The sequence below is a fragment of the Chaetura pelagica genome, unplaced genomic scaffold (genome assembly GCF_000747805.2).
Source record: "Chaetura pelagica isolate M959 unplaced genomic scaffold, ChaPel_1.0 scaffold76, whole genome shotgun sequence".
In the NCBI taxonomy this organism is placed as follows: domain Eukaryota; kingdom Metazoa; phylum Chordata; class Aves; order Apodiformes; family Apodidae; genus Chaetura; species Chaetura pelagica.
The window spans coordinates 8,990,353-9,017,564 of NW_009970723.1; the positions used below are offsets into that span (position 1 = coordinate 8,990,353).

A 27,212-nucleotide genomic window follows, 5' to 3' on the forward strand; every position below is an offset into this window, starting at 1 on the left:
TTCCACAGTTTTTGTGTGCTCTGAGAAGTTACACAAGCCTCTTCATAATGATGTAAATTCTTGGAAAAATGAGAATGTTCCAGCTGGAACTTGCTTTAGCTAGTAAAAACTGACACCTCAGCTTCACTTGTTCAAGCCAATATTATCTCTGTCTATGTGTAAGGGTAAATCTGGATCAATTACTGCAAACTCGTTGCTTAGTTAAATAAACTAATAAAAGCAATATTTAGAACAAAGTAATTTTACATTAAGTACAGATTTATTTATTTTTTTTAATGTAAACAAATAGCTTCGGACATGCCTGTTCACATCTGTAAAAGATTTGCAAATAGAGACATAGAAGACTGTGTTTGTGTCTGAGGGAACTCCACTACTTTTGATCAAGTTAAACTAAAGTAATTTGGGCCAATGTAACTAAAAATAGCCATTAGCAACTTGGCAATAAAATATTATGAGGAAGTTCAGTATAAAGATTTTTTCCTAAAATGTGCTTTTTCTGTACTTACAGAGTCAGCAGGTTACACAGTACACCTGCAAGCACACGTATCTCACACTACTGCTTTGCTGTCCATTCTAGGAGACAGTATCATTTTTAAACCAAATTCACACCTCTCTCTCCCTTTCCTTACCCTTCATCTTTCACACAAGCAGTTGCATACAAGACTAAAAAATACTCCCTTTTATTTTACTTGGAATAGGAATAGGAAAATCAAAGAAAAGGATCACATTAAGACACTCTCACACTCACAGTTTGTATCTGTCCCCCACTAGGCTTTAACTGCTTGAACCTGTTGGCAGGTACAAGTTTTAATTTGGTGATTTCTCATCCTGTTGAAAAAGAATTTACTGTTTATGAAATAAACTGAAAGCCATAATTTCTATTTCAAGAGTTACTGATATTCATGCTGTCTCTCTGAGAAATTTTATGGTGAACAGCAGAGAGACTCCTGCTTTTCAAGAAAGAAAGCATGAATCTGTGGTAAAACCAAGTGGAAGTTAAAGGTTCTCCCTTCACTCCACTTTGCGTTGGTTTCCTTTTGTGATTTTTGGCAAGGGAAGATCTACACTTTATCAAGTTTGTCATCTGCCAACTGGGGTTGTTGTATTCATTTCACTTAGGTGTTGTTAATTAACTCAGGTTACTCAAATAGAGTAAAAAATGAGCGTAGATAAAAGGCTGTACTGATCTTTTCTACCGGCTCTGCAAATGCATTGTGTACTAAGTGTAGGAATATAATGTATGGATCCAAGGTTCCAGTGTGATTTCTTCAATTATTAACACAAATCAACAGGAGTGGATCACTGTGCTGAAAGCAATCATGGCTGTGAGCAGCTGTGCCTAAATACTGGTGACTCCTACATCTGTCAGTGCTCTGAAGGGTTTGTCATCAATGAGGACCTGAAAACCTGCACACGTAAGTCTTCTGAGAAGCTCTTTGATCTCTGCTCACCTGGGAAAGGTTTCTGTTTTCATACAGGGAAGAGGACACACCTTCAATTTATTCTTACAGTCTGCGTTTTGATATTTTTTTAAAAATTATTTGAAAGGAAAAAAAAAGCAGAAAAAGAATTTACAAGAGGATACTTGTCAAGATAACTAAACTCTCACATATTCAGAAAAGGTTTGGAAGATCTGTTCATTCCCAGCCATTGAGGACAGTTTTTTAGTCACATGAGTATTGTGTCTGACTGACAGGTCATCTTGACAGCAGTGTCCTCCAGGCAAACTTCATCACTTACCAGGGGCAGGAGGAGATGAGAGTCCCACACTGAGATTTACATTTTGCTTGCAAACCTTTAATGAGTGAACAAAAATTGTCTTGACAGCACTCCATCCTTTATAAATCTAATGATCATTGAGAATCACTGCAGTTTCACAAATTGTCTCCTTCACTGGAAAAATAATCATAAAATCATAGAATGGTTAAGGTTGGAAGGGACCTTGAAGATCATCAGATTCCAACCTCCCTGCTATGAGCAGGGACACCTCACACGAGACCAGGCTGCACAAGCCCTTGTCCAACCTGGCCTTAAACAGGAGGAATCTGAGTGCTTCCACAACCTCCCTGTGCAACCTATTCCCGTGCCTTCCCTCATGGTGAAGAATTTCTTCCTTATATCTAACCTAAATCTCCCCTCTCTCAGTTTAAAACCATTACCCCTTGTCCTATCACTTCCCTCTCTGATGAAAAGCCCCTCCCCAGTTTTCCTGTAGGTCCCTTTCAAGTACTGAAAGGTGCTATAAGGTCTCCCTGGAGCCTTTTCTTCTCCAGCTGAACAGCCCCAACTCTCTCAGCCTGTCTTCATAGCAGAGGTGCTCCAGGCCTTTGGTCATCTTCATGGCCCTTCTCTGGACCCTCTCCAACAGGTCTATATCTTTCTTGTGCTGAGGGCCCCAGAACTGTACGCAGTATTCCAGGTGGGATCTCACCAGAGTAGAGGGGCAGAATCACCTCCCTGGCCCTGCTGGCCACACTTCTTTTGATGCAGCCCAGGATGCAGTTGCTCTCTGGGCTCCAGCACACACTGGTGGCTCATGTTGAGCTTCTCATCACCTACCACCCCCAAGTCCTTCTCCTCAGGGCTGCTCTCCAGCCATTCTCCCCCCAGCCTGTATTTGTGCCTGGGGTTGTGCTGACCCAGGTGCAGGACCTTGCACTTGGCCTTGTTGAACTTGATGAGGTTGGCACTGGCCACCTCTCCAGCCTGTCAAGGTCCCTCTGGATGGCATCCCTTCCCTCTTGGGTGTGAACCACGCCACACAGTTTGGTATCATCAGCAAACTTGCTGAGGATACACTCAATCCCACTGTCCATGTCTCCAACAAAGATGTTGAACAGCACTAGTCCCAGTACTGACCCCTGAGGGACACCACTTGTCACCTGCCTCCATTTGGACATTGAGCCATTGACCACAACTTTCTGGGTGCAGCCATCCAGCCAAGTACTTATCCACCAAGTGGTCCATCTGTCAAATCCATGCCTTGTCAGTTTGGAGACCAGGATGTCATGTGGGAGAGTGTCAAAGGCCTTGCACAAACCCAGGTAGATAAGTCAGTTGCTCTGCCACCATCCACCATCTCTGTAGCCTTGTTGCAGAAGGCCACCAGATTGGTCAGGCATGACTTGCCCTTAGTGAAGCCATGTTGGCTGTCACAAATCACTTCCTCATTTTCCATGTGCCTCAGTAGATTTTCCAGGAGGATCTTTTCCATGACCTTGCCAGGCACAGAACTGAGACTGAGTGGCTTGTAGTTCCCTGGGTCTTCCTTTCTCCCATTTTTAAAAGTAGGGGCTATGTCACCTCTTTTCCAATTGGTGGGAACTTCACCAGGACACCATGACCTCTCAAATATGATGGACAGAGGCTTAATAGCTGCATCTGCCAGCTCCCTCAAGGCCCATGAATGGACCCCATCAGGTCCCATAGACTTGTGCACCTTCAGGTTCTTTAGGTGGTCATGAACCTGTTCTTATACTGGGAGTCCTTCTCCCAGTCCCTGCTTTCACCTGCTGCAATGGCACTGGAGCACTTGCCATAGAAGACTGATGGAATGAAGTCATTGAGAACCTCAGCCATCTTAATATCCTGCATAGCTATCCTAGCTGTACTTGGATACCTATCAGCAGCATTAATCACTGCTGTGACTTCTGGAATCCCTCTGTTCAGTGAAGCTGAGCCTGTTTTAAGAGCTCCTCTTCTTATCAGCATACCCTCTCCTCATGCAGATTTAGGAAAGAGATTTTTCGTATTCCTGAGCTCCAGATTGAGTTGTTAAAACCTGGTGGACATTTTTAGGGTATCATGAAAAGAGTTTTGGCACTCTGTGGTTTCCTCAATGAGCAGTTGAATGGAAGTCATTGGCATTTAGCATATACCACTCCAAAAGGGAAAATATCTGGGAATTACAATTATAGTGTCATATGCACAGGCACAAGTACTTTAAGACAGCTGTGGGAACACCTGAATGGTAAACAGATTTCTATTCTGGCAACTAATTAAACAAAAATAATAAATGAGTGACACTCTGTGTGTAGCCAATAGCAAGTGCTGCCTGCAGGATCCCAGGGGTCTTTGTATGACAGAGAAGAAACACTTAGGAAACCTGAGATGAAAAATGGACCATATTTAACAGCACTTGTCATTTGCAATTCTTTGCATCTAATCCAAAGCCTACTGAGGTCCCTGGGGAGGTTTTCTGCTTGCAGCTGGGTCAGGCACACAAGTGAGTTCTGGGGATGGCCACCTCCACATCAGCCATTTCGGGGCTGTATTTGAAGCAGAATGTTTACAGAGTAACTTTTTTGTCTTTGCCAGCTGCTTTATATAAAATTACTGGTTGGTTTTTTGTTTTTTAAATTCCTTTTGTGAATGAGATGTGGAGGCTGTTGAGTTATGTTGAGCATGGGAAATTATGATTTCTCAACTCCGCTTAAATCAACCATTGAGAAATACACCACAGGCCCTCTTACAGTTTGTTGAAGTGGTGTCTATGCTACCAGATAAAGTACTGGGTTATTGTTTAAGCAGTTCAGTGTATTCACATTTACTTGCTTATATGTCATGCAAATTCTAGAGAGGCAAATAACAAATTCACTATTTGTTACCTTTTTTTTAATAACATCAATTGCTCCTACAGGAGTTGACTATTGTGCTTTGAGTGATCATGGCTGTGAACATTTATGTGTAAATGGCGACAGATCTTACACTTGCCAGTGCTTTGAGGGATACCGGCTTCGGAACGATGGGAAAACTTGTAAACGTAAGTTGCTGCCCAGCAACTCAGAGCTAAATTTTTGTTACGCACATAGAAAAAATCTGTAAGGTAGGATTTGATTGCCTAAAAGCAAGTGAAATGTTCTGTCCCTGTAGAAGTCCAGAGGGATCTAGTCAGGTTGGGGCATTGGACAATGATTAATTGGATGAAATGTAACAAGTCCAAATGCTGGATTCTGCACCTGGGATGTAGTAACACCAGGCACAACTATAAATGGGGAGAGGAGTGGCTGGAGAGCAGCCCTGCAGAAATGGATCCAGGGGTGCTGGTTGGCAGCAGGCTCAACTGAGCTAGCCATGTGCCCTGGCAGCCACGAGGACAAACTGCATCCTGGGGGCATCAAACACAGCATGACCAGCCAGGCACAAAAGGTGATTATCCTGCTGTGTTCTGCATTGGTGCAGCCTTACCTTGAGCTCTGTGTGTAACTCTGGGCCCCACCCTTTCAGAAAGATGTGAAGGTCCTTGAATGCATCCAGAGGAGGGCAACAAAGCTGGTGAAAGGGCTGGAAGGAGTAACCTGTGAGGAACAGCTGAGGACTTTGGTTGTGTCTAGTTTGGAGAAAAGGAGCCTGAGGGGCAACCTCATTGCTCTCTACAGCTTCCTGAGCAGGGAATGTGGAGCAGGAGGTGCTGAGCTCTTCTCCCTGGTATCCAGTGATAGGACACATGGGGGTAGTTCAAAACTGCACCCAGGGAGATTCACACTTGACATTAGGAGGTATTTCTTTACTGAGAGGTGGTCAAACACTGGAATAGACTTCCTAAAGAGGTGGTTGATGTCCTAGGCATGTCAAGGTTCAAGAGACATTTGAACATTACCCTTAACAACATGCTTTAGCTTTTTGTCAGCCCTGAAGTGTCAGGCAGTTGGACTAGATGATCGCTGTAGGTCCTTTCCAGCTGAAAGATTCTGTTCTATTCTGTCCTTGCAGTAAAAATAAAGGGTGTGGGGAAGGAAGTGAAAGCAAGATGATAGTTTATCTATCATTGATTAATAGATTTTATTTTATTTTAAAATATTAATTGTTTCTCAATTCTGTATCAGAAATGCCCACTGAACTTCTGCATTACCAATTATAGCTGTCAATTTTGCAGAATTTCATGGCAGGGTAATTTAATTTGTCTTTCTTGCTGTGCTTAAATGCTACATATATTTTTGTACTCCTACTTTAGATAAAAATGACAAACACCTTCTGAACTTAAGCACATAGGAAAAAAACCAACAAAACTATTTCAGGTTTGAGAATGTTCATTACTGAAGATAAAATGATGATGATGGAAAGATCTGTTTCTCACCAGAAAGTTTATTTGAAATTTGGATGTGGGATTTAGGTGCCTTTGGAAATACCTGTGGGTCACTAATCTGCATGCTAGGCCCATGTAAAATTCTACAAACTGTAGAACTGGAACAATGCACTTTTCCTTAGTAGTAAGGTTGTAAAATTAGCAGGTCAAAGATGCACCTTTCTGTTACAACAACAACAACAAAAAAAGACAGGAGGTGCTATGAATGATTTGCAGGATTCAGTCTGGTATACTAGCAAGTACAAAAACATTCCATAGCTGGGAATTGTAAGACTTTAAACATCTTGCCCTTAACTAACACATTTTTTTACCTATTCTGTTATTCTCAGGCAAAAATATCTGCAAATCAGTCAGCCATGGCTGTGAGCACATTTGTGTTAGTGCTGACAATTCCTACATCTGCAAGTGTCGTGAGGGATTTGTATTGAGAGAAGATGGCAAGACGTGCAGAAGTGAGTGACCAGTGTCTGTTGAGCATTTTTGCATGTGCACCAGGCAAGGAAAGAAAGGGTTTTTTTCACCTCTTACTGGAAAAGAAGAAGCCTTCCTTTTAATGTCTACATTGTTTTAACATGTTTTCATGTGAAACCTATATTTGTATCAATCATTCCCAGGACGGGACATCTGCAAATCAGTCAGCCATGGCTGTGAGCATATTTGTGTTAATGAAGGGGACTCGTATGTTTGCAAGTGTCATGAGGGTTTTCTGCTGAGAGAAGATGGGAAAACATGCAGAAGTAAGTACTCTAATAATTATTCATACACTTTTATCTGCAGGATGTAGATTTTTGGAAGTGTTCTAACAAATACAACACCACCCATTTACTGTTATATTATAGGAGTTGTATTGTTATACTTGCCAGAAGCTTGTAAGAGACTCTGTGGACAGAAATAGTGTGTTTTAATAGCCAAACCAATATGACTTAGCTAAACCAATATGACTGGAGACAAAAAAAAGGCAAGTTTTCGGGTATGAAGGGTTAGAAGTGTTTGTTGCCTAAATTTTTGCCCATTTCTTCCGGTGGTATCAGCAGACCTAATAAAAGCTACTGCTTCTCCCTGTATGATATATTTGCTGTAGATATGTTTTAATCAAATATCATCAACTATTCTCAGATAAAGACATTTGCAGTTCAGTTGACCATGGCTGTGACCATGTTTGTGTTAATGCTGATGAGTCATACGTTTGCCAGTGTTATGAGGGATTTGCACTAAGGGAAGATGGAAAAACATGTAGAAGTAAGTATCCTTATCTTTAATAGAAGATTTTCTTCATAATCTGTGCATTTGTAGACACATGTTAAATACTGGCAACCTTATTTTTTTTTTTTCCAGATAAAGATGTTTGCAATTCTCTTGACCATGGCTGTGAGCATGTTTGTGTGAATACTGATAGTTCATACGTTTGCCAGTGCTATGAGGGCTTTATATTGAGGGAAGATAAGAAAACCTGTAAAAGTAAGTTATTCTGTGTTACTGTATTTTTTGCACTCAGAGGTCTACTGAAGAAACATACTGTGTTAGAGATAGGTCTTCTAATGGGGCATTTGCCTAAGAAAAAGGAGGATAAATTCTTTATGTACTAGGAGCTTATTACTTTTAGTCTTTAAAGTTTTGGAAATGTTGTCATTCTTCAAACTGTAGTAAATAAAAACTAAATTATTCCTAGATAAGGACATCTGCAAATCAGTCAATCATGGCTGTGAACATCTTTGTGTTAATAATGAAGATTCATACACTTGCCAATGCTATGATGGATTTGTACTAAGGCAAGATGGGAAAACATGCCGAAGTAAGTAGCTTATCAATAAAAGAATATATTTCATTTTCCTTTTATAAGGAGACTATTCACTGATTTGTAGTGGTCAGAATCTTAAATTGTTCTCTGTAGATCATGAAACATCTATGAATTAGTTATTGTTTAAACTAAAAACACATTGGAGAAAATCAGCCAATTTTAAGATTTGAATGTAGCTTTTAAAATGTGAACTTCATTTCTAGATTGAGTATGCTGAGTTTTAATCTTGAGCATAGGATGTAACTTCATTTTACTTTGATGGATTGAAGTTCTAATTGTCACTGTGTTGTTCTGTGTATATTCAAGCCGGTCATGACTTAACCTGTTTCTTAACTTAATGTTTTAGCATGTTCTTGTGTAAATGATAAGCAGATGAAACTCCCTCATCTGTTTTCTAATATTTTTACAAGTCTCTTCTTGCTCCCCTAAAAACCTTCGCTATTTTATCAGTATCCTTGTGGCAGCACAACAGTCTTCTAATTGAGACACAGCAGGGTCTGTGTAGAGGAACTATAACATACCTAATTCTTATTTGAATCTACCCACATCTTTTTCCCATTTATCTTTTTTTTAATCTATTTTTTTTTCATAACCAAAGATATCATTAGTCTGTGACCAAAATATTCTGCTACTGCTTGTGTGCAGTTAGTTATCTACCATATCAGAAGCTGTTTCAGACTCTCAGTCACACAGGTGTCCCACATCCTGTAAGTATAGCCCTCATTTTCTAAATGTATAAGCTTAGTTCTGGCTATTTTAATATGCATATGATTTGCTGTTATCCAGCTTGCAGAAAGATTAATGTCTTGTTTTATCAGCAGCTTCTCTATTTTTATTTACTTTCAAAACTGGAGTAACCGCCGAACTTCATCAGTATTTTATTTTGAGGTGTTCGTAAAAATATCAAGTCTTAGAGGAGCAGGGCAAATTCTTAGAAAGAAAGCAACTTGATGTTGCCCAATTTACAATTTATTCCAAATACCTCTCTAGCCAGTGTTAATCTGTATCATGTTGATTCTGTTTTCTTGAACAAAATAAATACCAAGACTGCTGCCTTACTAAATGCTTCATTGTATGAACAGCATGAGCTTTATGAACCTTATAAGCAATTAAAAAAGGTATTTAGTTTTCCAGGATCTATTTTTCCATAACACCGGGTTGATTGATATTCATTTTCTTTTTTTGATTTTACTCTGAATCAAGTTCCACATTATCTATTCCATTATTTTAATGTGGATCAATGTCAAGCTGACAGGCTCACAATTAACTACTCATCCTTTTCAAGTACTAGAACAATAGTATTTTTTCAGTGTGGGTGCATCCACTGGGGATGGAAACAGCACAGTGTTTTGGGGCTTCCTTGGAGTTCTAGGAATTACTGAAAAATAACACTAAGCATTCAAGGTGTTTCTCAGCCAGCTCTTTCTGCAAGTCTTCCCTGCAATTTACCTGGAGTTATAGTTTAAAAGTGTGTGTTTTCAATAGGTGACCTGTTTCTCAGCTGATCAAACTCTTCGTCCCGACAATATCAACAGTAGCCTATCTCATAAGCTCAGATGCAAATACACTAATTTTTTTTTATGTTTCTGCATGAAAATTGGCAATTCTAGCATTTGTATCTATTAATGAACAATACATTGTTATAATGCCTTTTTTTGTAATAGCCTACATAACTTACTAATACTGTCCTTTATTTTATTATCATCTTATTTCAGTGGTTTCAAATTCCTAATGTTTTTATGTTCAGAAAATACTGTGTATGTTCCTTTCTTTCAATCATTATTCAAATTCTTTAACTGTTTTCAACTTCAGTTTCTGACAGAGGTTGTTTTTTTAACCATTCTGGCATTCTATTTAGGTTATGGGACTGTTATTGAGAGCTATCTATTAAAATAACCTTAAATACTGCAATCATTCACTTATTTTATTATTTTTTACTACTCTCTCCCCCATCCCAGAAGAATGTGGTTCATATTTGCTTTCAGCTATGTGAAATTCATCCTTCTGAAATAATAGCCATGTCTGCTGCTGGTTTGTATTTGATTCTGTTTGTACACAACAAATGTGTCTGAGTTGCTCACAGCTCTGTATAAGCAGATGCTAAATTTTACTTACATGATAAATTCTTCTTTTATCTGCTATAATGGGATCTAGTTTAGATTGCCATGTCTTAAATATAATGCTTGTTGACTTAGAAGGTTGTCCTCTCTAGTAGTCTTTGGTATTGGCAGCATGAGACCTCCAAGTAATTTGGCTCAGACTGACATTCTTATAAAGACATGAGTTTTCCTTCCCTACATATTAAACCTAAGTATTTTGATGAAGAGTCAATCTGAACTTGGCTGTCAGTTACATTCTACTTTCTATGTGAAGGTTAACATTTACATTAACAATTGAGAATTTCTTTTGTGTTGCAGTGAAAAAGAAATGGGGAATGCTGATAGCTGGTTCCATTTCCTTCCATATTTTCTCCCCATCTGTTCTTCTTGAAGAGGTTTTAAGCAACTGATTTTAACATTGCAGTCATTCAAATACTTCCATCAATTTTCAGAAATACTAGTTGGATTTTATTTATCATCTTAAAGGAGTAGTTCCTATTCTTCTGGGTTTGCTTATGCAGGATCTTGGCATTGATGTAAAGTCATTAAATAAATATTTTGCTTCTTGTCCTGCAAAGTTTTGTTTAATTTTATTTTTACCAGCCTGAATTTGTGCTAAATGACTATACTAAATTACTCCCTTCTTTTACCCTTACTTCTCTTAATGTGAAGTCGTCCTCCCTAATTTGGTCAGATTAATCCTGGAATGATTTCTTGTCAGTGGGAGGCCTTCCAAACCATATAATTCTGCTCAGATGGTAAAGAACTCATGCTCCATGGCAGCTAAGCTGCTCATCATTTAACTAGCCAGAGATTTGCTTTCAGTTTGCAGGTTTCCATCTTTCTTTGCTTGTGGGATTAGCCCCACAGCCTTTGTATTTATAAAAAAAAGTTTAACTAGCAAACTACATTAAATATTATGTAAATATTCCCAGGCAAGGATATTTGCAAATCTGTCAACCATGGCTGTGAACATGCTTGTGTTAATGATGGTGATTCATTTGTTTGTAAGTGTCAGGAGGGATTTCTGCTAAGAGAAGATGGAAAAACATGCAGAAGTAAGTAGTCTAATATTTATCAGCATACTTTTTATCTGCACTCATGCTTGTGTAAAACTGCATTAACCAGTAAGAGCTGTCCTCTGTTTTCAGATAAAGATCTTTGCAAATCAGTCAACCATGGCTGTGAACATGTTTGTGTTAATACTGGTGATTCGTATATCTGCAAATGCCATGATGGATTCCTACTGAGAGAAGATGGGAAAACCTGCAGAAGTAAGTAGCATGAGAACTTAACTTAATGAATTACACATATAATCAAGCCCTCTGCTGATGTATGTTGACTACCAACTCTTCTGTTTGCAGACAAGGATCTTTGCAATTCAGTCAAACATGGCTGTGAGCAAGTTTGTGTGAATACTGAAGATTCCTACATTTGCAAGTGTCATGAAAAATTCATACTGAAGGAGGATGGAAAGACATGTAGATGTGAGTAGCCTGAGCTACAAAAAAATGTTTTTATTTGAGGCTTTTAAGTTTTGTGGCTGTGAGTGTTTGCAAATGTGTATGTTTGTGATTTCTAATTACTTGAGCTGGTAAATAAAATATACTGTGTCTCCCTAACAAACATCACCTCACCACGATTAAAGGACTGGAACACCTGCCTTAGGAGGAAAGTCTAAGAGACCTGAGGCTTTTCAGTCTAGGGAGAAGACTGAGGGGGGATCTAGTTAATGTTTATAATACATGAGGGCTGGGCATCAAGAAGGCAGGGACAACCTCTTTTCACTTGTGCCCTGTGACAGGACGAGGGACAGTGGATTCAAACTAGAGCACAGTAAGTTCCACCTCAACATGAGGAAAAACTTCTTCACTGTGATGGTGGCAGAGCACTGAAACAGGCTGCCCAGAGAGGCTGTGGAGTCTCCTACTCTGGAGACTTTTGAGACCTGTCTGGATGCCTTTCTGAGTGATCTGCCCTAGTTGTGGTTTTGGTTTTGGTCCTGCTCTGGCAGGTGGGTTGGACTCGATGATCTTCGGAGGTCCCTTTCAAACCCCTAATATTCTGTGATTTTGTCATCTCCACCCACTCTTCTCAGATAAAGATGCTTGCAACTCAGTTGACCATGGATGTGAACATACTTGTGTTAATACCAATGATTCCTATATCTGCAAGTGTGATGAAGACTTCATACTGAGGGAAGATGGGAAAACTTGTAGAAGTAAGTTTTTAATCTTTGTTTTTTCTTGCTGATCTGTTAATGTAATACACTATGCAACAGCAGTGTTATATTTGTCTTGAGTACAGAAGCCACTTAATGGAAGTGAGCTCCCTAAATGGAAGATTATTGCCTTGATTTTTACATTTTACATTTTGTAGAAGTTATTTACCTAGTTAACTGTGCTAAATATAATTTTCATTATTCCAAGGTAAAAATATCTGCAAAACAGTCAACCATGGTTGTGAACATGTCTGTGTTCCAACTGGCGATTCATACACCTGTCAGTGTCACAAGGGATTTATATTGAGGCGAGACAGGAAAACGTGCAGGAGTGAGTAGCTGAAACTTTATGGGGAATATATCTTTTAAGGCATAAAAGAAATAACAGACTTAATCTCACTCAAAGCTTGTTCACACATGTTGCGTTTGAGAAATGGTCTAATAAGGAAATTCTCCTAACAATTCTCAGGTAAAGACCTGTGTAAATCCATCGACCATGGCTGTGAGCATGTGTGCATTAACAGTAACAGCTCCTACAGCTGTCAGTGCCATGAAGGTTTTGTCCTGAGACAAGATGGGAAAACATGTCGAAGTAAGTAGCTAAGTGTGTCTGTCGGCCGCTCTTCTCTCGTGTTGCTGCATAAATGAACAGAAATGTTAACTCCTTTGTCAGACATTCTTCAAATATCACGTTTGCAGTCCTTGAATTTATAAATATGTTAAATTTATATTTTTTTTTTCTAGGTAAAGATGTCTGCAAATCAGTTGTCCATGGTTGTGAACATATGTGTGTTAATAATGATGATTCATATATCTGCAGATGCCAGGAGGGATATGTTCTAAAAGATGATCAGAAAACATGCAGAAGTAGGTACATTTTATTTAGAAAGCATTTGTTTCTTTAATTTCTAAAATGACCTGACCTCTCTTCAAAACATGCCTCACTTCAATAATGATACATTATTTAAAAGCTCAAAGCATTAGTGAGGGTGATGGAAAGTGTCTTGAACAATTAACTTGATGCTCTTGCAAGCAAAAAAAACTAACAAAGCGGAACAGTTGTTTTGGTACAGCATCAAGTATGATAACAATTCTTACCAAACACCAGGAAAAAAGCCAAAGTGAAATCTTATTATCAAGGAATGTGCACTTTAATCAGATTAATATATACTGTGGAGCTTTAATCTTGATATACTTCATTTTAAAATATCCTTAATTCTATTTGCTCATTTTCTAACACGACACGCTTAGAGTACGACATCCATGTATCACATCACCCCTTGATACTTGGAGGAGAAATTCTTCTACTAAAACTCAGTGGAAACATTTATTCTGCAAAAATGGATGCCTTAGCTGCAGAGGCTATTATTTCCAAAAGAATGCTAACATGTTCATGGCTGACCTCAATCCTAACTAAAACCATTCACCATTAACTGGTGCCTTGTCCTGACTTCCATAAAGGTGGTTCTGATACCCACATAAATTGCATTTCCATCACCTTAGTATGTGTGAAACATCTTTTCCTCAGATGGCTGCAGAAAGGAATTCTTGGACAGCAGTTTTAAAATAGACGTATTGTCTAAGAAGAAAAGCCCAAGTTTTAAAGCTGGAAAATCCTTACTCCTACACTGACTTGATAACAGACATCTTCAGCAATTTCTGCAATCAAAAGTAACTTCTGCTGCACAGTTCTTGCTATATGAACATCAGAGATGAGTGGAAATCAAAGTTTGTTTAGTCCAGACTAAGAGGCAAATCTTACATTCCTTAGTACGGTAAATTCTCCCTGAAGTCACACTGATTAAATAGGAGCTGAGCATCTCTGCAGCCAACCCCTTGCACAAAGTACACGAGTCAGTGCCTCCTGGAGGCAATTGCTTTACAGCATAAAAAGAAAAACCACCCTGCAGAACCAATCTGAGCTTTGAAGACATCATCTAGTACCCAAGTTCTCTCATCTTGTCATTGAGGCACAGTTTGTACTGCTCAGATTTTTGTGTGTGCACTTGCCAAAAATTATGAGAACTCCAAATCTGTCAGTCTCCTGACAAAATCCCAGCTTTAAAGTGTAAACCAGAAAAGGTTAATTTCAGCAATACATAAGCCTTCTAGATTGTTAGAAATGCAAGTAAAAAAACTTATATGAACAATTCTGCTCCATATTTAGGAGCCAAGCACATTTCTAGCATTTACACTCTCATCTATAGGGGTTTTTTTTTGCAGTTTTTCTGGCACTAGAGGTTTAAGTTTATGGTATAAAAACATGTGCATTGTCTGAATTTTGTCCCCAGACTTGAACCTCATCCTAAACTCTAGGGCAGGCTACCTAAAATCTTCTCACTCAGCCATCACCAGGCTCTTCAGCTTTTGCCTCACTGTTCCCTGCCACTCCAAATAACTCCTGGTGAGGCTCCACTGACCCATTTCTTTTTACCACTTTTACTTTTTTGCTACTTCTGCAACACAAATGCAGCTCTGGTGATTCTCTTCCACATCTTTCAGTGCTGGTCACCTAAATGAATGCAGTTAGCATTCTGGTCTATCCCTGGAAAAAATTATGGCAACTCTTAGGATGAGATTCTTTAGTGTTAGAGTGGAACAGGTTGCCCAGGGAAATTGTGGAAGCCCCATCCCTGGAAGTGTTCAAGACCAGGTTGGATGGGGCTCTGAGCAACCTGGTCTAGTGGGAGGTGTCCCTGCACATGCAGGGGGGTTGGAACTAGATGATCTTTAAGGTGCCTTTCAACTCAAACCATTCTATGATTCTATATTCTTCAGTCATGCAGTTTTCTCCACTTTACAGTCATTCTTAAAATTTGCTGATTGTTGCTGTATTTTTAAGAGTTTTAGGGCTCTGCAAGGCACTATGTCTCAGTAAATATTCACTGTGATTTTATTTTTATTAAACTCTTGGTCATAGGCTCCCTCAGCTTTTGATACAGACAGCACACAACATATTTAGACACACTGACAAGGTTGGATGAGGCAGGAACAAGGTACTCTAGATGACCTCTCAATTTATGTGGTCCTTGGGTGTCTAGATCACTTTTTCAGTTTCATGGAATGTTTTAATAATCTGCACACTCTGCTGCTTATTTCACAGGATGCACTGAAGGCCCAGTTGACCTAGTGTTTGTGATTGATGGATCAAAAAGTCTCGGGGAGGATAATTTTGAAATTGTAAAACAGTTTGTCTCAGGAATCTTGGATTCACTTGAGATTTCACCCAAAGCTGCTCGAGTTGGTTTGCTTCAGTATTCCACTGAAGTTCGCACTGAGTTTACACTGAAGCAGTTCAGCTCAGCCAAAGACATGAAGAAAGCTGTATCACAAATGAAATACATGGGGCGAGGTTCCATGACAGGACTGGCTCTGAAGCAAATGTTTGAGAGAAGCTTCACAGAAACAGAAGGAGCAAGGCCATTTTCAGCAAATGTCCCTCGAATCTCCATCGTGTTTACGGACGGACGAGCCCAAGATGAAGTCTCCGAGTGGGCTGCGAGAGCAAAGCGAAGTGGTAAGTGAAGAGGGTTTTGACTAATTCTGAAATACTGCTAGAAATAAGATGTGGTGATAGCATGGATGTGCTACAGAGCGTGCTAATCATGAGAACATTTGCCATAGCAGTGTGGCTAGTGACCACTGTAGGAGAACATCAGATCTTTGCTGTTTGCAGGAGGCTTTGCTACAAGCATAGATGTCACCCATAGTGGGAGGGCCACGATGAGTGTCACACCACTGGGCTTCTGTGTCATCCACAGGTAGTGGTACTACCCCATGGCATGCCATGCAGTGCCCTGAACACAGCCACTAAGGACAGACATTTGATACAGAAATTTGGGAACAGTAGGAACTTCAACAAAAATTATAAGAAAACAAAACAAAAAAAACCCCAACCTGTCTCTTCAAAATACAGACACCTATCCTCCTGAGAAGTACTATGGTAATAATTGATTATGTTGTATGTTTATTTACATATATTTTGTATTTTAACAAATTTTACAGTGTTGATGGTGTTCTGGAAGGAAGGTGGGTCCTCTTAGAAAAGGATATAGCTGCAGTGCTCTCTTTCTGTTTCATCATCGTCATAGGATGGTTTGGGTTGGAAGGGACCTTTAAAGATCATCTAGTTGCCACCCCCCACCATAGGCAGGGACACCTAATATTAGACCATGTTGCTCAAAGCCCCATCCAACCTGGTCTTGAACACTTCCAGGGAGGGGGCAGTCACAACTTACTTCCCTGGGCAACTTCTTCCAGTGTCTGACCACCCTCACACTAAAGAATTTCTTCCTTGTATCTTATTTAGTAGCAGTAGCAGTAGCAGTAGTAGTATCATTTCTTCCTTATAGCAACTTTCCAGTATCTGAAGGGGGCCTACAAGAATGCTGGGGTAGGGCTTTTTACATGGGTGTGTAGTGAGAGGACAAGGGGCTGAAGCTTAAAGAGGCAAAATTCAGGCTGGACATTAGGAAAAAGTTCTTTCCTGTGAGGGTGGTGAGATGCTGGAACAGGTTGCCGAACTTTTTGATAAAATAAAGGATTCCTTTTTCCTTTGTAAAACATTTTGTTTTATAAGAAACTGCTTTAAGGACTATGGCTGATGGCCCACAACACAGAGAAGATAGCCAGACTTTAGAAGATGCTGCACATCCTTTATCTTTTATTCACTTGTTGTATCAATCATAACTTGATACATGATTAGTGAAGCTTTGGTCAGGATGGATACCTCTCTGTAAGAAGGGGAAAATGTCCAAGGATATAAGAAAAGCATGTGCTGACAAGGGTGCCATTACAAGCATATGTAAATTAAGTGTTCTAAAAATATTTATCATAATATTTAAAAACAAAACCAAAGATTTATATGCTAACTAGTGAGATCTGGAAAAGTACATGGAAGATTTACAGGACTGAAGAGGGAAAGTATACAAGCCAACCTTGCTTACTTGCTGAATGAAACCTCTGCTCTGGACTGCTTACACTCATACTTGTAATGCTAGAAGCCAAATCCTTCCCCTGTGTAATTACAGTGTAGGCAGTGTAGTAATGCTGAATATGAAATTGGCCTTGAATGCTTCATCACTGGTATCTCCAAGTCTTTAAAAAGCAACAGACCTCAGCATGACTGGTCCATTCATTAAGTTGAATCAGCTTCTGGTGGATGTTTTGCTTTCCTGGCTAAAGTGCAATGGTAGTCAGATTCATGACAAAAAGGAGATGCTTACATTTCATGTTAAGGAGTTGGGAAATACATATTTTATGATGTTACCAGGCCCAGGATTCTTCAGCAAAAAGGTTAGAGTTGCAATTAGTGAGTGTGTAGCTGGTATTACCCTGTGATAATAGATATCAAACCTCCTCATCCTATGTTTTATCTGAAACCAACCAGCTGAGAAGGCAACTTCTGCTCCTGAATCTTATAAAAGAGCTTGAAATACTATGAAGCTTATAGTTGTTTTATGAATCACAAAATTAGTACTAGTTGTGGATACTTTCTAAGCTAGAATTGATGTAAAGAGAAATGCATCAGATCATATGTTCACAAGAATAAAAAAAAACTGCTAAAAAAGGAGATGCTGAAGATGACTATGTTTTGTATTAATTGCTTGTTCAAAACCTGCCCAATGAGAGGGTTGGGAACCACTTCCTCCTTCCCTGTTTCCAGAGTGAGGAAAACTACAAATATACCTTACTTTCCTCCCTAGCACCTCTGCTAGAATAATGCTTGTTCCAAGCATCCCTGGTACAGAGTCACAGGGATGTTCTGGCTGAAAAAGTCCTTTAAGATCATCAAGTCCAACCATAACCTAACTCTACCAACCATTAACCTAACTCTACCAAGTCCAGTGCTTAAACCATGTTCCTAAGCACCACATCTATACATCTTTTAAACACCTCCAGGGACAGTGATTCAACTGGGCAGCCTATTCCAGTGTTTAATTGCCCTTTCATTGAAGAATTTTCTTCTAATATCTCATCTAAACCTCCCCTGGTGCAACTTGAGACCACTTCCTTTTGTCCTGTTGCTTGTTACTAGGGAGAAGAGACCAACCGCTACCCTCGCTCCAACCTATAAGGTCTCCCTTCAGCCTCCTTTTCTCCAGGCTAAACATCCCCAGTTCCCTCAGCCCTTCCTCACAAGACTTGTTCTCCAGACCCTTCCCCAGCTTTGTTGCCCTTTGCTGGACTTGCTCAGCACCTCAGTGTCCTTCTTGGAGTGAGGGGCCCAGAACTGAACACAGTATTTGAGGTGTGGTCTCACCAGTACAGAGTAGAGGGGAACAATCATTTCCCCTTTCCTGCTGGCCACACTATTGGTGATACAAGCCAGGATGCTGTTGGTCTTCTTGGTCACCTGGGCACACTGCTGGCTCATATTCAGCCACCTGTCAATCAACACCCCCAGGTCCTTTTCCTCTGGGCAGCTTTCCAGCCACTCTTCCCCGAGCCTGTCTAGGTGCCTGGGCTTGTTGTGACCCAAGTGCAGGACCTGGCACTTGGCCTTGTTGAACCTCATATAATTGGGCCTTGGACTATTGATCCAGCCTGTCCAGATCCCACTGCAGAGCCTTCCCATCCTCAAACAAATCAACACTTCCTCCCAACTTTGTATCACCTGCAAACTTACTGTTTTAAGGCTATTTCTCTCCTAGCCCCACAGGTCATTTCTTTCCCCTGTTCTTCCCCTCTTAGGTCTGGGTGGCTTTACCGTGCCTCCTAGGCCACCAGTGTCCCTGAGAGTGCAAGGATCTGATCTCAGTTAACAGGTTTTCCCATCAACCCAGTAATTAGCTTTATTGCACACACACTATGTACAAAGACCTACATAAACCAGAAACTTTCCATGCAGCTGCAGAGCTGACTTGTGTGATTCTCTTTGATGTTTTGCAGTACTCTTTCTGGCTTAATTTACTATCAGTAGTGGCCACGCAACTGCAATTTCTAGCTTATCTGTTAAATTACAGCAAAGTAGTAAGTTCCTACACATCTCTAAATAACTAAACCATATTAAGCCTGCTCAAAACCAATTTTGAAGTCACACAGCATATACATTTCCTGTGCTCTCTCTAAAAAGACTAATGCTCATATTTTCCTTTCACAGAGGAACAAGGGTTTAGTACTGCTGCTGTAATAATTATGTGCAATTTCTTCTGAATCTAGGTATAATTATCTATGCCATTGGAATAGGAAAAGCAATTGAGGAAGAATTGCTGGAAATTGCTTCTGAGCCACCATATAAACATCTTTTCTATGCTGAGGATTTCACAGCGATGGAGGACATAAGTGAAGATCTAAGAGCCCAAATCTGTGAAGGTATTCCACTTTCATTGAGATAAAAAAGGAATGAATGCTTCTGGATTTTTGCAGGCCTAAACGTACAACTAATATCACTTTGTAGAGGTGACGTGTCACTGGTGTCAGGCATTGCAAGGCATAAGTCACTCTAGGTAATTTTCCTGCCCTTTTAATATGTGAGCAATATATACTGTTAATCTATGACCAGGTAGAGGTATATAATATTTGTCTTTCCTTTGTTTTCATAAAATGTACACCTCTGTGCTGGAAAACTCAATTGCTCCCTCATTTCTTTTCCTGCAGTTAAGTCAGCCATGCACCAAACCCCACCCTGCCAAAGGAGTGTGATCTACCTCATTAGGAATGTGGGAAAATAATCGGATTTGTAGTGTCTTAGTGAGAACAAAAAAATTACTCTTAAGACCATGGCAAAAACCTAAACCACAGCAAAACAAATAATCAGGATTTGTGCATATTTAGAGAAGACTAAAAATAATTAATTGAGCAAACATTTACATCTACAAAGTGGATCTCAGTTACGCCCAAGCTCCAAGTTTTGCTCCACAAATGTAGAAGGTTTGTTCCAGAAAGCACCCTTCCTCACTCTGGCACACGCAGCCTCTATATAAACATTCCCAGCTGAAGTTCTGCAAGGGGAAGGGGGAATGTGAGCTGGGACAAAAGCTGTTCCGCCAGGGAGAGGACAGCACGTCTCTCCCACTCGCACATTCCCAGGACTCTGTATTATTTGTAAATTCAAAGTGGTACCTGAATCAAATAATGTGAATAATTTCAGTCATAGCACTAGAATCGTGCAAGATTATTGCCTTTTCACTAGCTTTTATTTAATTGGTTTTCTTTGAGTTAAATGCAAACAGGTTTTATTTTCTTCTATAATGTTACTGTGTAAAACTGGCCGGCAAGCAGCAGTGCATTTCCTCCTCATACAGATATGAAGGAAGACTCTGGAAAAAAGCATCTGAGAATGTTTCCTAGGTTGTATATTCTTTGTGTTTCTCTCCATCCTAAGAAGTCCTAGTTCCATACTTCTGAAACACAAAGTACTATGATAACATGAAACCAAGTCTGTTCAACTAACTTTCTTACTAGGGAGATAATCTGCTGATGACAGCATGTCACCTTAAAAGCTTGGGGAGATGCCAAAGCCAAAACTATCTGGCAACTGGTATAATAATTCTCTCATTAGCAAACTCCAGAGCTCGGTGATGAAAATGTGTCCTTCACAGTATTTAGCAACCACGATTTTTTACTGTTTTTTTTTAACTACATGACTTACTATATGAAAAATAAGCCAATCCTGCCCCTTTGTGGTGGTTTCTAGACTACGTCTCTAGTAATTGGGCAGAGCTGGTGCCTCTCAGCTTCTGCCCTCGTCCTCTCTCACCAACAGGCAATGTCTCAAACCTGTGAACTGAGGACTGACCCCGCCTTGTTTTTCTGGATGCTCCAGGAATACCTATTGTTCATCAACTCAGTCCACCAGAAATTCTGCCTCCAAGCCTCTTACACAAGCTGAAAGTTCTTTTTTTGTTCCCCCTTCTGTTTTGATTTCCAGCCTGAATTATTTCCCTCCTTTGCAACAACAGTGATTCCTTTTTTACTCCAGCCTTGGTCCTTAGCTGAGGAGTTTTGAGGCTCCAGCCTGTGAGGGCAGTGGGAGACCCTCTGAACCTCATAGACTCCACTGGCAAAGTCTGTCATCTCCCAGCTGTGGATGGTCTGTATGTTTCCTAGTAAAGCAGAAGCCCTCCAAATTTCTTTTGGGGTAAGGCTTTTTCCTTTCATTCTGAAAAAAAAAAAAAAAAGCATCACCCTTATAGAACAGCTGCTGATTACTGTTATTTATGCTTGATGACTAGTAGAAAAAAAAAAAAAAAAGTTGTTTCCTCTTTTGCCTCTTACTAAGAGGGATTCAGCTGGAAGGTTCCCATTCATTGCCTTGGTTAATGTTAATTTCTCATCTGACAAGAAGCACTAATGAGGCTACAGCAATGCCTACATATTAAACACTTGTCAGGATTGCGTCTTCACCCGTTCTGAGCATGTGCATTATGAGACCCTTCAATTACACAGTCACAGACTATTTTTTGTCACAAGATCCCAGCCCTGATCAGATGACAGTATTCAGCAGTCTGCTGGTTAACATTCTGTTCTTCCAAATTGCAGATTGTTATCACTGCTGCAAATAGTAAGCCACTGCTTTTGAAGACCCGCTTTTTTTGAAGACACCTTCTCACATGCTTTTCCTAATGAAATCCTTAGGTTTTCTTACAAAACAGAATAGTAAAAACAAACAGCCAGCTTTTAGCATTGTTACCTAACAAATTTGTTTATGTTCTCTGCACCAACTTCACCGAGGGACTGGTTAAAGCCTTTATCTGCTACTTGTCTGATTACTCACAGCTTTACAGGGGTATTGAGATCAGAAATCTTTGGGCCTCAACCAGTTTCTGAAGCCTGAAGAGAAGTTTCCAAAATGCCCAGTTACTATCCCAAACTGGAGACCATTGGTCACTCTACCAGTGTATCTATCCTTTCCTGCCACTTACCTCTGAATCCCAATTACTTATTGTCCAGTGTCCAAAGCTCAAACTTTTCAGGTCAGGTCCTCTGCCCTTCCTAGACAGCCTCCTCATTAGCCTACAACTCTTAAATGATTTCCAGAGCAAGTCCTTATCCAGGGTCAAACACTCAAGGTTTGTCTTACCCGTTTCTTCCCTCCTGTGCTGAAAATATCACCATCCGTGTTCCCCACTGAGCATTCTTCTGCTGGAGTCCTCACAGTTTGTTTCGTTACTTACCTCATGATCTCATCCCACCCCTCTCTGCCCTGAACTCTTCTCCAAAATCTGTGTTCCTTCCACCATCAGGTTCCTGCACAAACTTTTAAACCTACATAAACATTGTAGTTCTGCCCACTGAACTCCAGTCTTCTTACTCGACCACTCATCTCTGTTCATTCCGTGTTCCTCATGTTTAATCATTCCAGCCCCACCAAGAGGGGCTCATCATCTTCACAGTTCAACTTAGCACATCTGCATATTAACCTGCATCTGCCAAAAGTCACTAGATCAACAGAGATCCAAATAGCTATAACAAACCTGCAGGGCCCATAAGCATCTTCCACCTCCCTACTGCACCTTCCTGGCACATCAGGAAACTGCACCATCACTTTTTACCCTCACGCATTCACTTTCAGTGAAAGAATTCCGTATATTCGCAGGGAGGGGAAACCATTCCCTGGCATAGCTGATCAAGTTGTGCAGCTGTTAAATATATGATCTTCAGCTTTTCTGGGCCCTTAGGGAGCTCCCTTCTGGAGCCTTAGGGGCTCCACAGTTCTTTGAAGGTGAAGCAGGTATTTTCTAGAAAGAACCCGTACTTAAGGAACCGAAACTGCCTCTACCCTCCCCTCTTGAGGCAAGAAAGCTGTCGTCCACAGAAGGACCCTAGGGGTGGCTGTAGCTACATGTGAAACAGGTTTCCTTTTCTTGCCAGCCACCTTTGACTGAAAAGATGGGTACATGCTCTGAAATAAAACTACATTTTAAAGGCTGTTCTTCACGAAGTAGAAACTTGTAATTATAGTGCATCAAATAATCTCTGCTGCACCCTTCTCACTTAAACACCCTCAAACTCCCTCAGTGTTTTCCATTATAAAGGAAAAAAATGAAGGACAGTAATAAATTTCCTCCTTCTCCAAGCAGTTTTTATTCGTATTCAGCTCATCCCAAAGGACTGATGGATGACAATGGACCATGCAAGAGTTTTCACTAAATGACACAAAGTAGGTTGCTGATTTCTTTACTACTATTAATCTATTCATAAAGCACCTCTGGTTTTGGAAGAGTTCCTCTGATAGTCTGAGTTGATCCTGGAGTTTCCATTAACAGTGGACCTCTTTTTAACTGCACAGGCATGAGGCATTCTTCATGTGTTACAAGAGACAAGCACACAAGTTACTGGTACCCAGCATCTCCAATGCTAGGGAACATGAACATTTTTATTGCTCCTTTTGTGATCTTTTTTTTTTTTTTGGCACTTTCTTTTTACCAGCCTTGAAAGAGTCAGCTCACCAGCAGGATTCATCATCTGGGAGGCTTCATAAGACTGGCCCACAGCCTTCAGGTTGGCTGCCTGAACTCAGTGTACTGCTGTCTCTCCAGATCATTGCTAAGTTGCCTCTTCATGCCACCTTCTGTGGACAACTCTAACAATTCACCTGTGGGGGAACTGTTCATCCTATGCCCCTTCCCACCCTCTTCCAGGCCAACTCCTTTCTGAAAATCTGCTTTGCACAAAAAGAAAATATTCAGATTTGCTATAATAAATGCACAGCTGCATGATTCTCACACCATCCACATTAATCTCTTGATGGGAAAACTTGTATTTCAACACTGTGCTTGCTGTTTTAAAGCATGTTTAGCTTTCAATCACTTCTATTTCTCACAGAAGCCCTTGCAACTCCCTTTCAGTTCTGCAACCCACAACTTAAATCATGCATACAGTAAATACAGCCCAAAAGCTTCGTTCCTTCACATCTTTGTATCCCTAGTCCTCTCCCTGAATGACCCTCACTGCATTCAGTGAGATTACTCACTAGTTGAGGAAAACTCAGTGCATGTGAGTAGAAAAATATACTGTATATTTAAGCAAAGTGGGTTTGATTTTTAGACTTTTGGGGGGTTTCCTGCAGGACCTGAATCAACCACAATAGCCATCACAGATGTCATTGCCTGCCCCAATCTTGCAATACACCACCAGTACCTTTTTGAAGACAGTCACACTCACTCAACAAGAACGACAGGTAATCAGGTTACCTTTGTTTAGAATAATCCAGGGTGCTCTTTGAATATATAGGCCTAAGTGTTGTGTACCATTTTCCAGCATTTACAAAATCTGCCCCCAAGCATTCTTTTGGATGTTGACCTGTTTAGAGAACAGGAAGCTGTATTAAACCTACTCTGCATTTATAAGTCCTTGTGATTTCCTGCCCTGTCCCATTCAATTGTTTCAGCACTTAGCCTATGCTTGTCTCTGTTTTTCAGCAAAAGCTTCAAAAGATAAAGAAGAGTGTAAATGTGAAAACCTCATGACGTTCCAGAACTATGCAACAAATGAAGTCAGAAGACTCACGCAGCGATATATCCTTTCACAGTAATTGTTCCTTACACGTATCACGTAAGGGGCAGGTTAAATTATAACACATCAAGTGTAAGCTGTCTCTGTAGCTCATTATTGTAATGAAAAGCTAAACTACTTGATAGAGGTTAATCTCCAAGAAGCAAGGCTTTTAGACTTGAAACCTGTGTGTCCTTCACAGAAAGGACCAAAGTATTAATAAGGATCTTAACTTTTAGTAATCCCTAACAGTACAGGCTTTCAGGGACAGGAAACAAATGACTGCCCAAATTCAAGACTAGCACTCTCTGCTGTAGGGTATTTCTTCAGATGGCTTTGAAATTGCATCTACTGCCTATAGGAGTCAGAGTACAGATGCTTCCCTTCTGAACTTCTTGGTGAAGCATCAAATGCAGCAAGTAATTTAAAACAATAACAATACTGCAAATTAAGAGGAGATTCAGAGGACTGAGGTCTGATTCACTTTGCATAAACAGATACACAGATAAAAATTAGTTAAGTGCAGCTCTATAGCTTTTCCCTGTTTCTCTTTCCAAGGGCACTGCTTGTATAGTAACATCCACCAGATGCCTCAGGATAGGCAGCAAATTGGCAGTGAAACTTTCTGCAGTGTTCTGCATCATGCAGCATTTATGCAGCAAATTCCTGTTTTCTTCATGAAAGTTACTTCTGTCTAATCAGACAAATGTAAGAAGACATTACCTATTTAAGTTTTGTAACTGCGTGCAAGATCAATAAGCACTTATTTTCTGCACAGAAGACTGCAGTGATACCAACAGCTTATAACTGCTTCCAAGAGAACAGCTTCAGGCTGATGTGGAGGTAAGTCTGTCCAGTCAGGCTAAAAGTGCCCTCAGCAGCCACAGCAGCCACCAAGACCATGGAAGGCTCTGTTAACCTGCCTACCAGTTCAGACCTTACCTCCAGCTGTTCTGTGCAGCTGCAGCAGCCATCCCAAGTGAACCCTTCAGCAGGTGACTCATGGAATCATGTTCTGATGACTTGATTGATTTTAAAGTATTCCATGCCAAGTATGAGAAAGCCATCACATAAGGTGCCTCAAACACTCAACATTTATATTTCCCTTAAGTTGCCATATGACTTTGGGCAAAAATCTCTAGATCAGTTCCCATATCCTTAAAAGCATTATCCAGACCCGCACAGTTCCAACCTAGATACCAACAGGGGAGACCACTCCTTCCTGCTTCACCACAAGCCTTGGCCTCTTTGCTGTCATCTTCTGCTATAGGGAACTCTGACCTTTCTTTGAATGAAAGAACAGGACTAAGCAACATATGCTTTTACTTTACAATTTGAGCAGGCAACCCTATGACTTTTTGGAGTCCAAGGACTCAAGGTGATGGAAAAGCTGCTGACACTAAAGCAGAGATCTACATTTTTATAGAAATAGCAGTGAGCACTTCCCCAGAATACTATGCAACCACTGCTTTGAACACTTAAGAACTATCCAGTTTCCCTGCCATTATAAACAGTTTCTCTGACTTACCTGACAAACTCACATACTGAGTGATATCCTAGTTCTTAGTAACTGCAGAAAACTCTGCTGGCCAGTCCACATCCCAGGGATCTGGTAGAAGTGGGGAGAGGGAGAACAGGCTACAAAACTAGCTTATTATGAAATATAAATTAAGAGCATTAAAAACAGCATTAATTAGGATAAATACTCAGCTCGCTTTAAGAGAGGAAAATAGCCAGTTTTCAGAACCAGCCTTTTAAAAAAGCTGCAGCCTGAACACCATGCCTGTTAATAAATGGGACTTCAGAGCTTTCTCACAGCTGATGAAAGCAGAACAAGAAAATACAGAGAAGTTTTCTATCAGAAACTACTGGGAATCATGGAGGGTAACAAAGAGGAGAAACAAGAACAAGTTTATGGACCATAGAAGTAAGTCAGCTGACACTGTTTACTATCACTAGCTCTTTCCTTAACTTCTCTCTACTGGAAGAAATGACAAAGAGAATGGAAGACTTGGAAAACAGGCTAAAATACTGATCAGAAGTTTAAGTGTATACTACACTGTATATTTATACATACAAACTTGTCAGAGGTATTTTCTTAAACTGGTTCAAAGTGAAATAACACATCTTGAAGTTGAAAATACTATTTTGAATCCCTGCATCTATATTGTGTTCCATCTTGCATTGACTGCAGATATGTTAAAGATTTTATATATATGTAAACCATTTAGTATCTAGCAAAAATTCTAATTAAGCAGAACTAAACAATTGAAATAAGCTATGCAAAATAATAAAGTGCTGTTATTTTTTGAAGTGAAACCTCCATGTTTTGAAGTACTTTTAGGGTATGAATTTATTTGGCATGCTTTTCTGTATTTCCCTTCTTCACTCACTCTGCTAGTATTTTAAGCACCCTATCTGTGTAGATATACACAGTTCTATACATACATACACATGCATAAATAAAACCAGAACCAGTGGGACAGCATTTACAGCAATTAAGTTCTGATTACATCCTTCAAACAACTAAGACTAATGAAATCAGTTGGAAGTAAAAATAAGAACTGATAG

At 40.1% G+C, this 27,212-nt stretch overlaps 1 protein-coding gene across 1 annotated transcript in view; it reads left to right on the forward strand.

The window, feature by feature from the left end:
- Positions 1–26,764, forward strand: part of MATN2 (matrilin 2) — a 61,420-nt gene extending 34,656 nt beyond the window's left edge. Inside the window, 12 exon segments of the mRNA XM_010006516.1 lie at positions 1,252–1,257; positions 1,293–1,415; positions 4,640–4,762; positions 7,202–7,324; positions 7,755–7,877; positions 11,134–11,256; positions 15,307–15,720; positions 19,365–19,517; positions 23,577–23,648; positions 24,217–24,327; positions 24,569–24,664; positions 26,624–26,764. Coding sequence (XP_010004818.1) covers positions 1,252–1,257; positions 1,293–1,415; positions 4,640–4,762; positions 7,202–7,324; positions 7,755–7,877; positions 11,134–11,256; positions 15,307–15,720; positions 19,365–19,517; positions 23,577–23,648; positions 24,217–24,327; positions 24,569–24,664; positions 26,624–26,676 — 1,520 coding nt within the window. The 3' untranslated portion in view covers positions 26,677–26,764.
- The last annotated feature ends 448 nt before the right edge of the window (positions 26,765–27,212 follow it).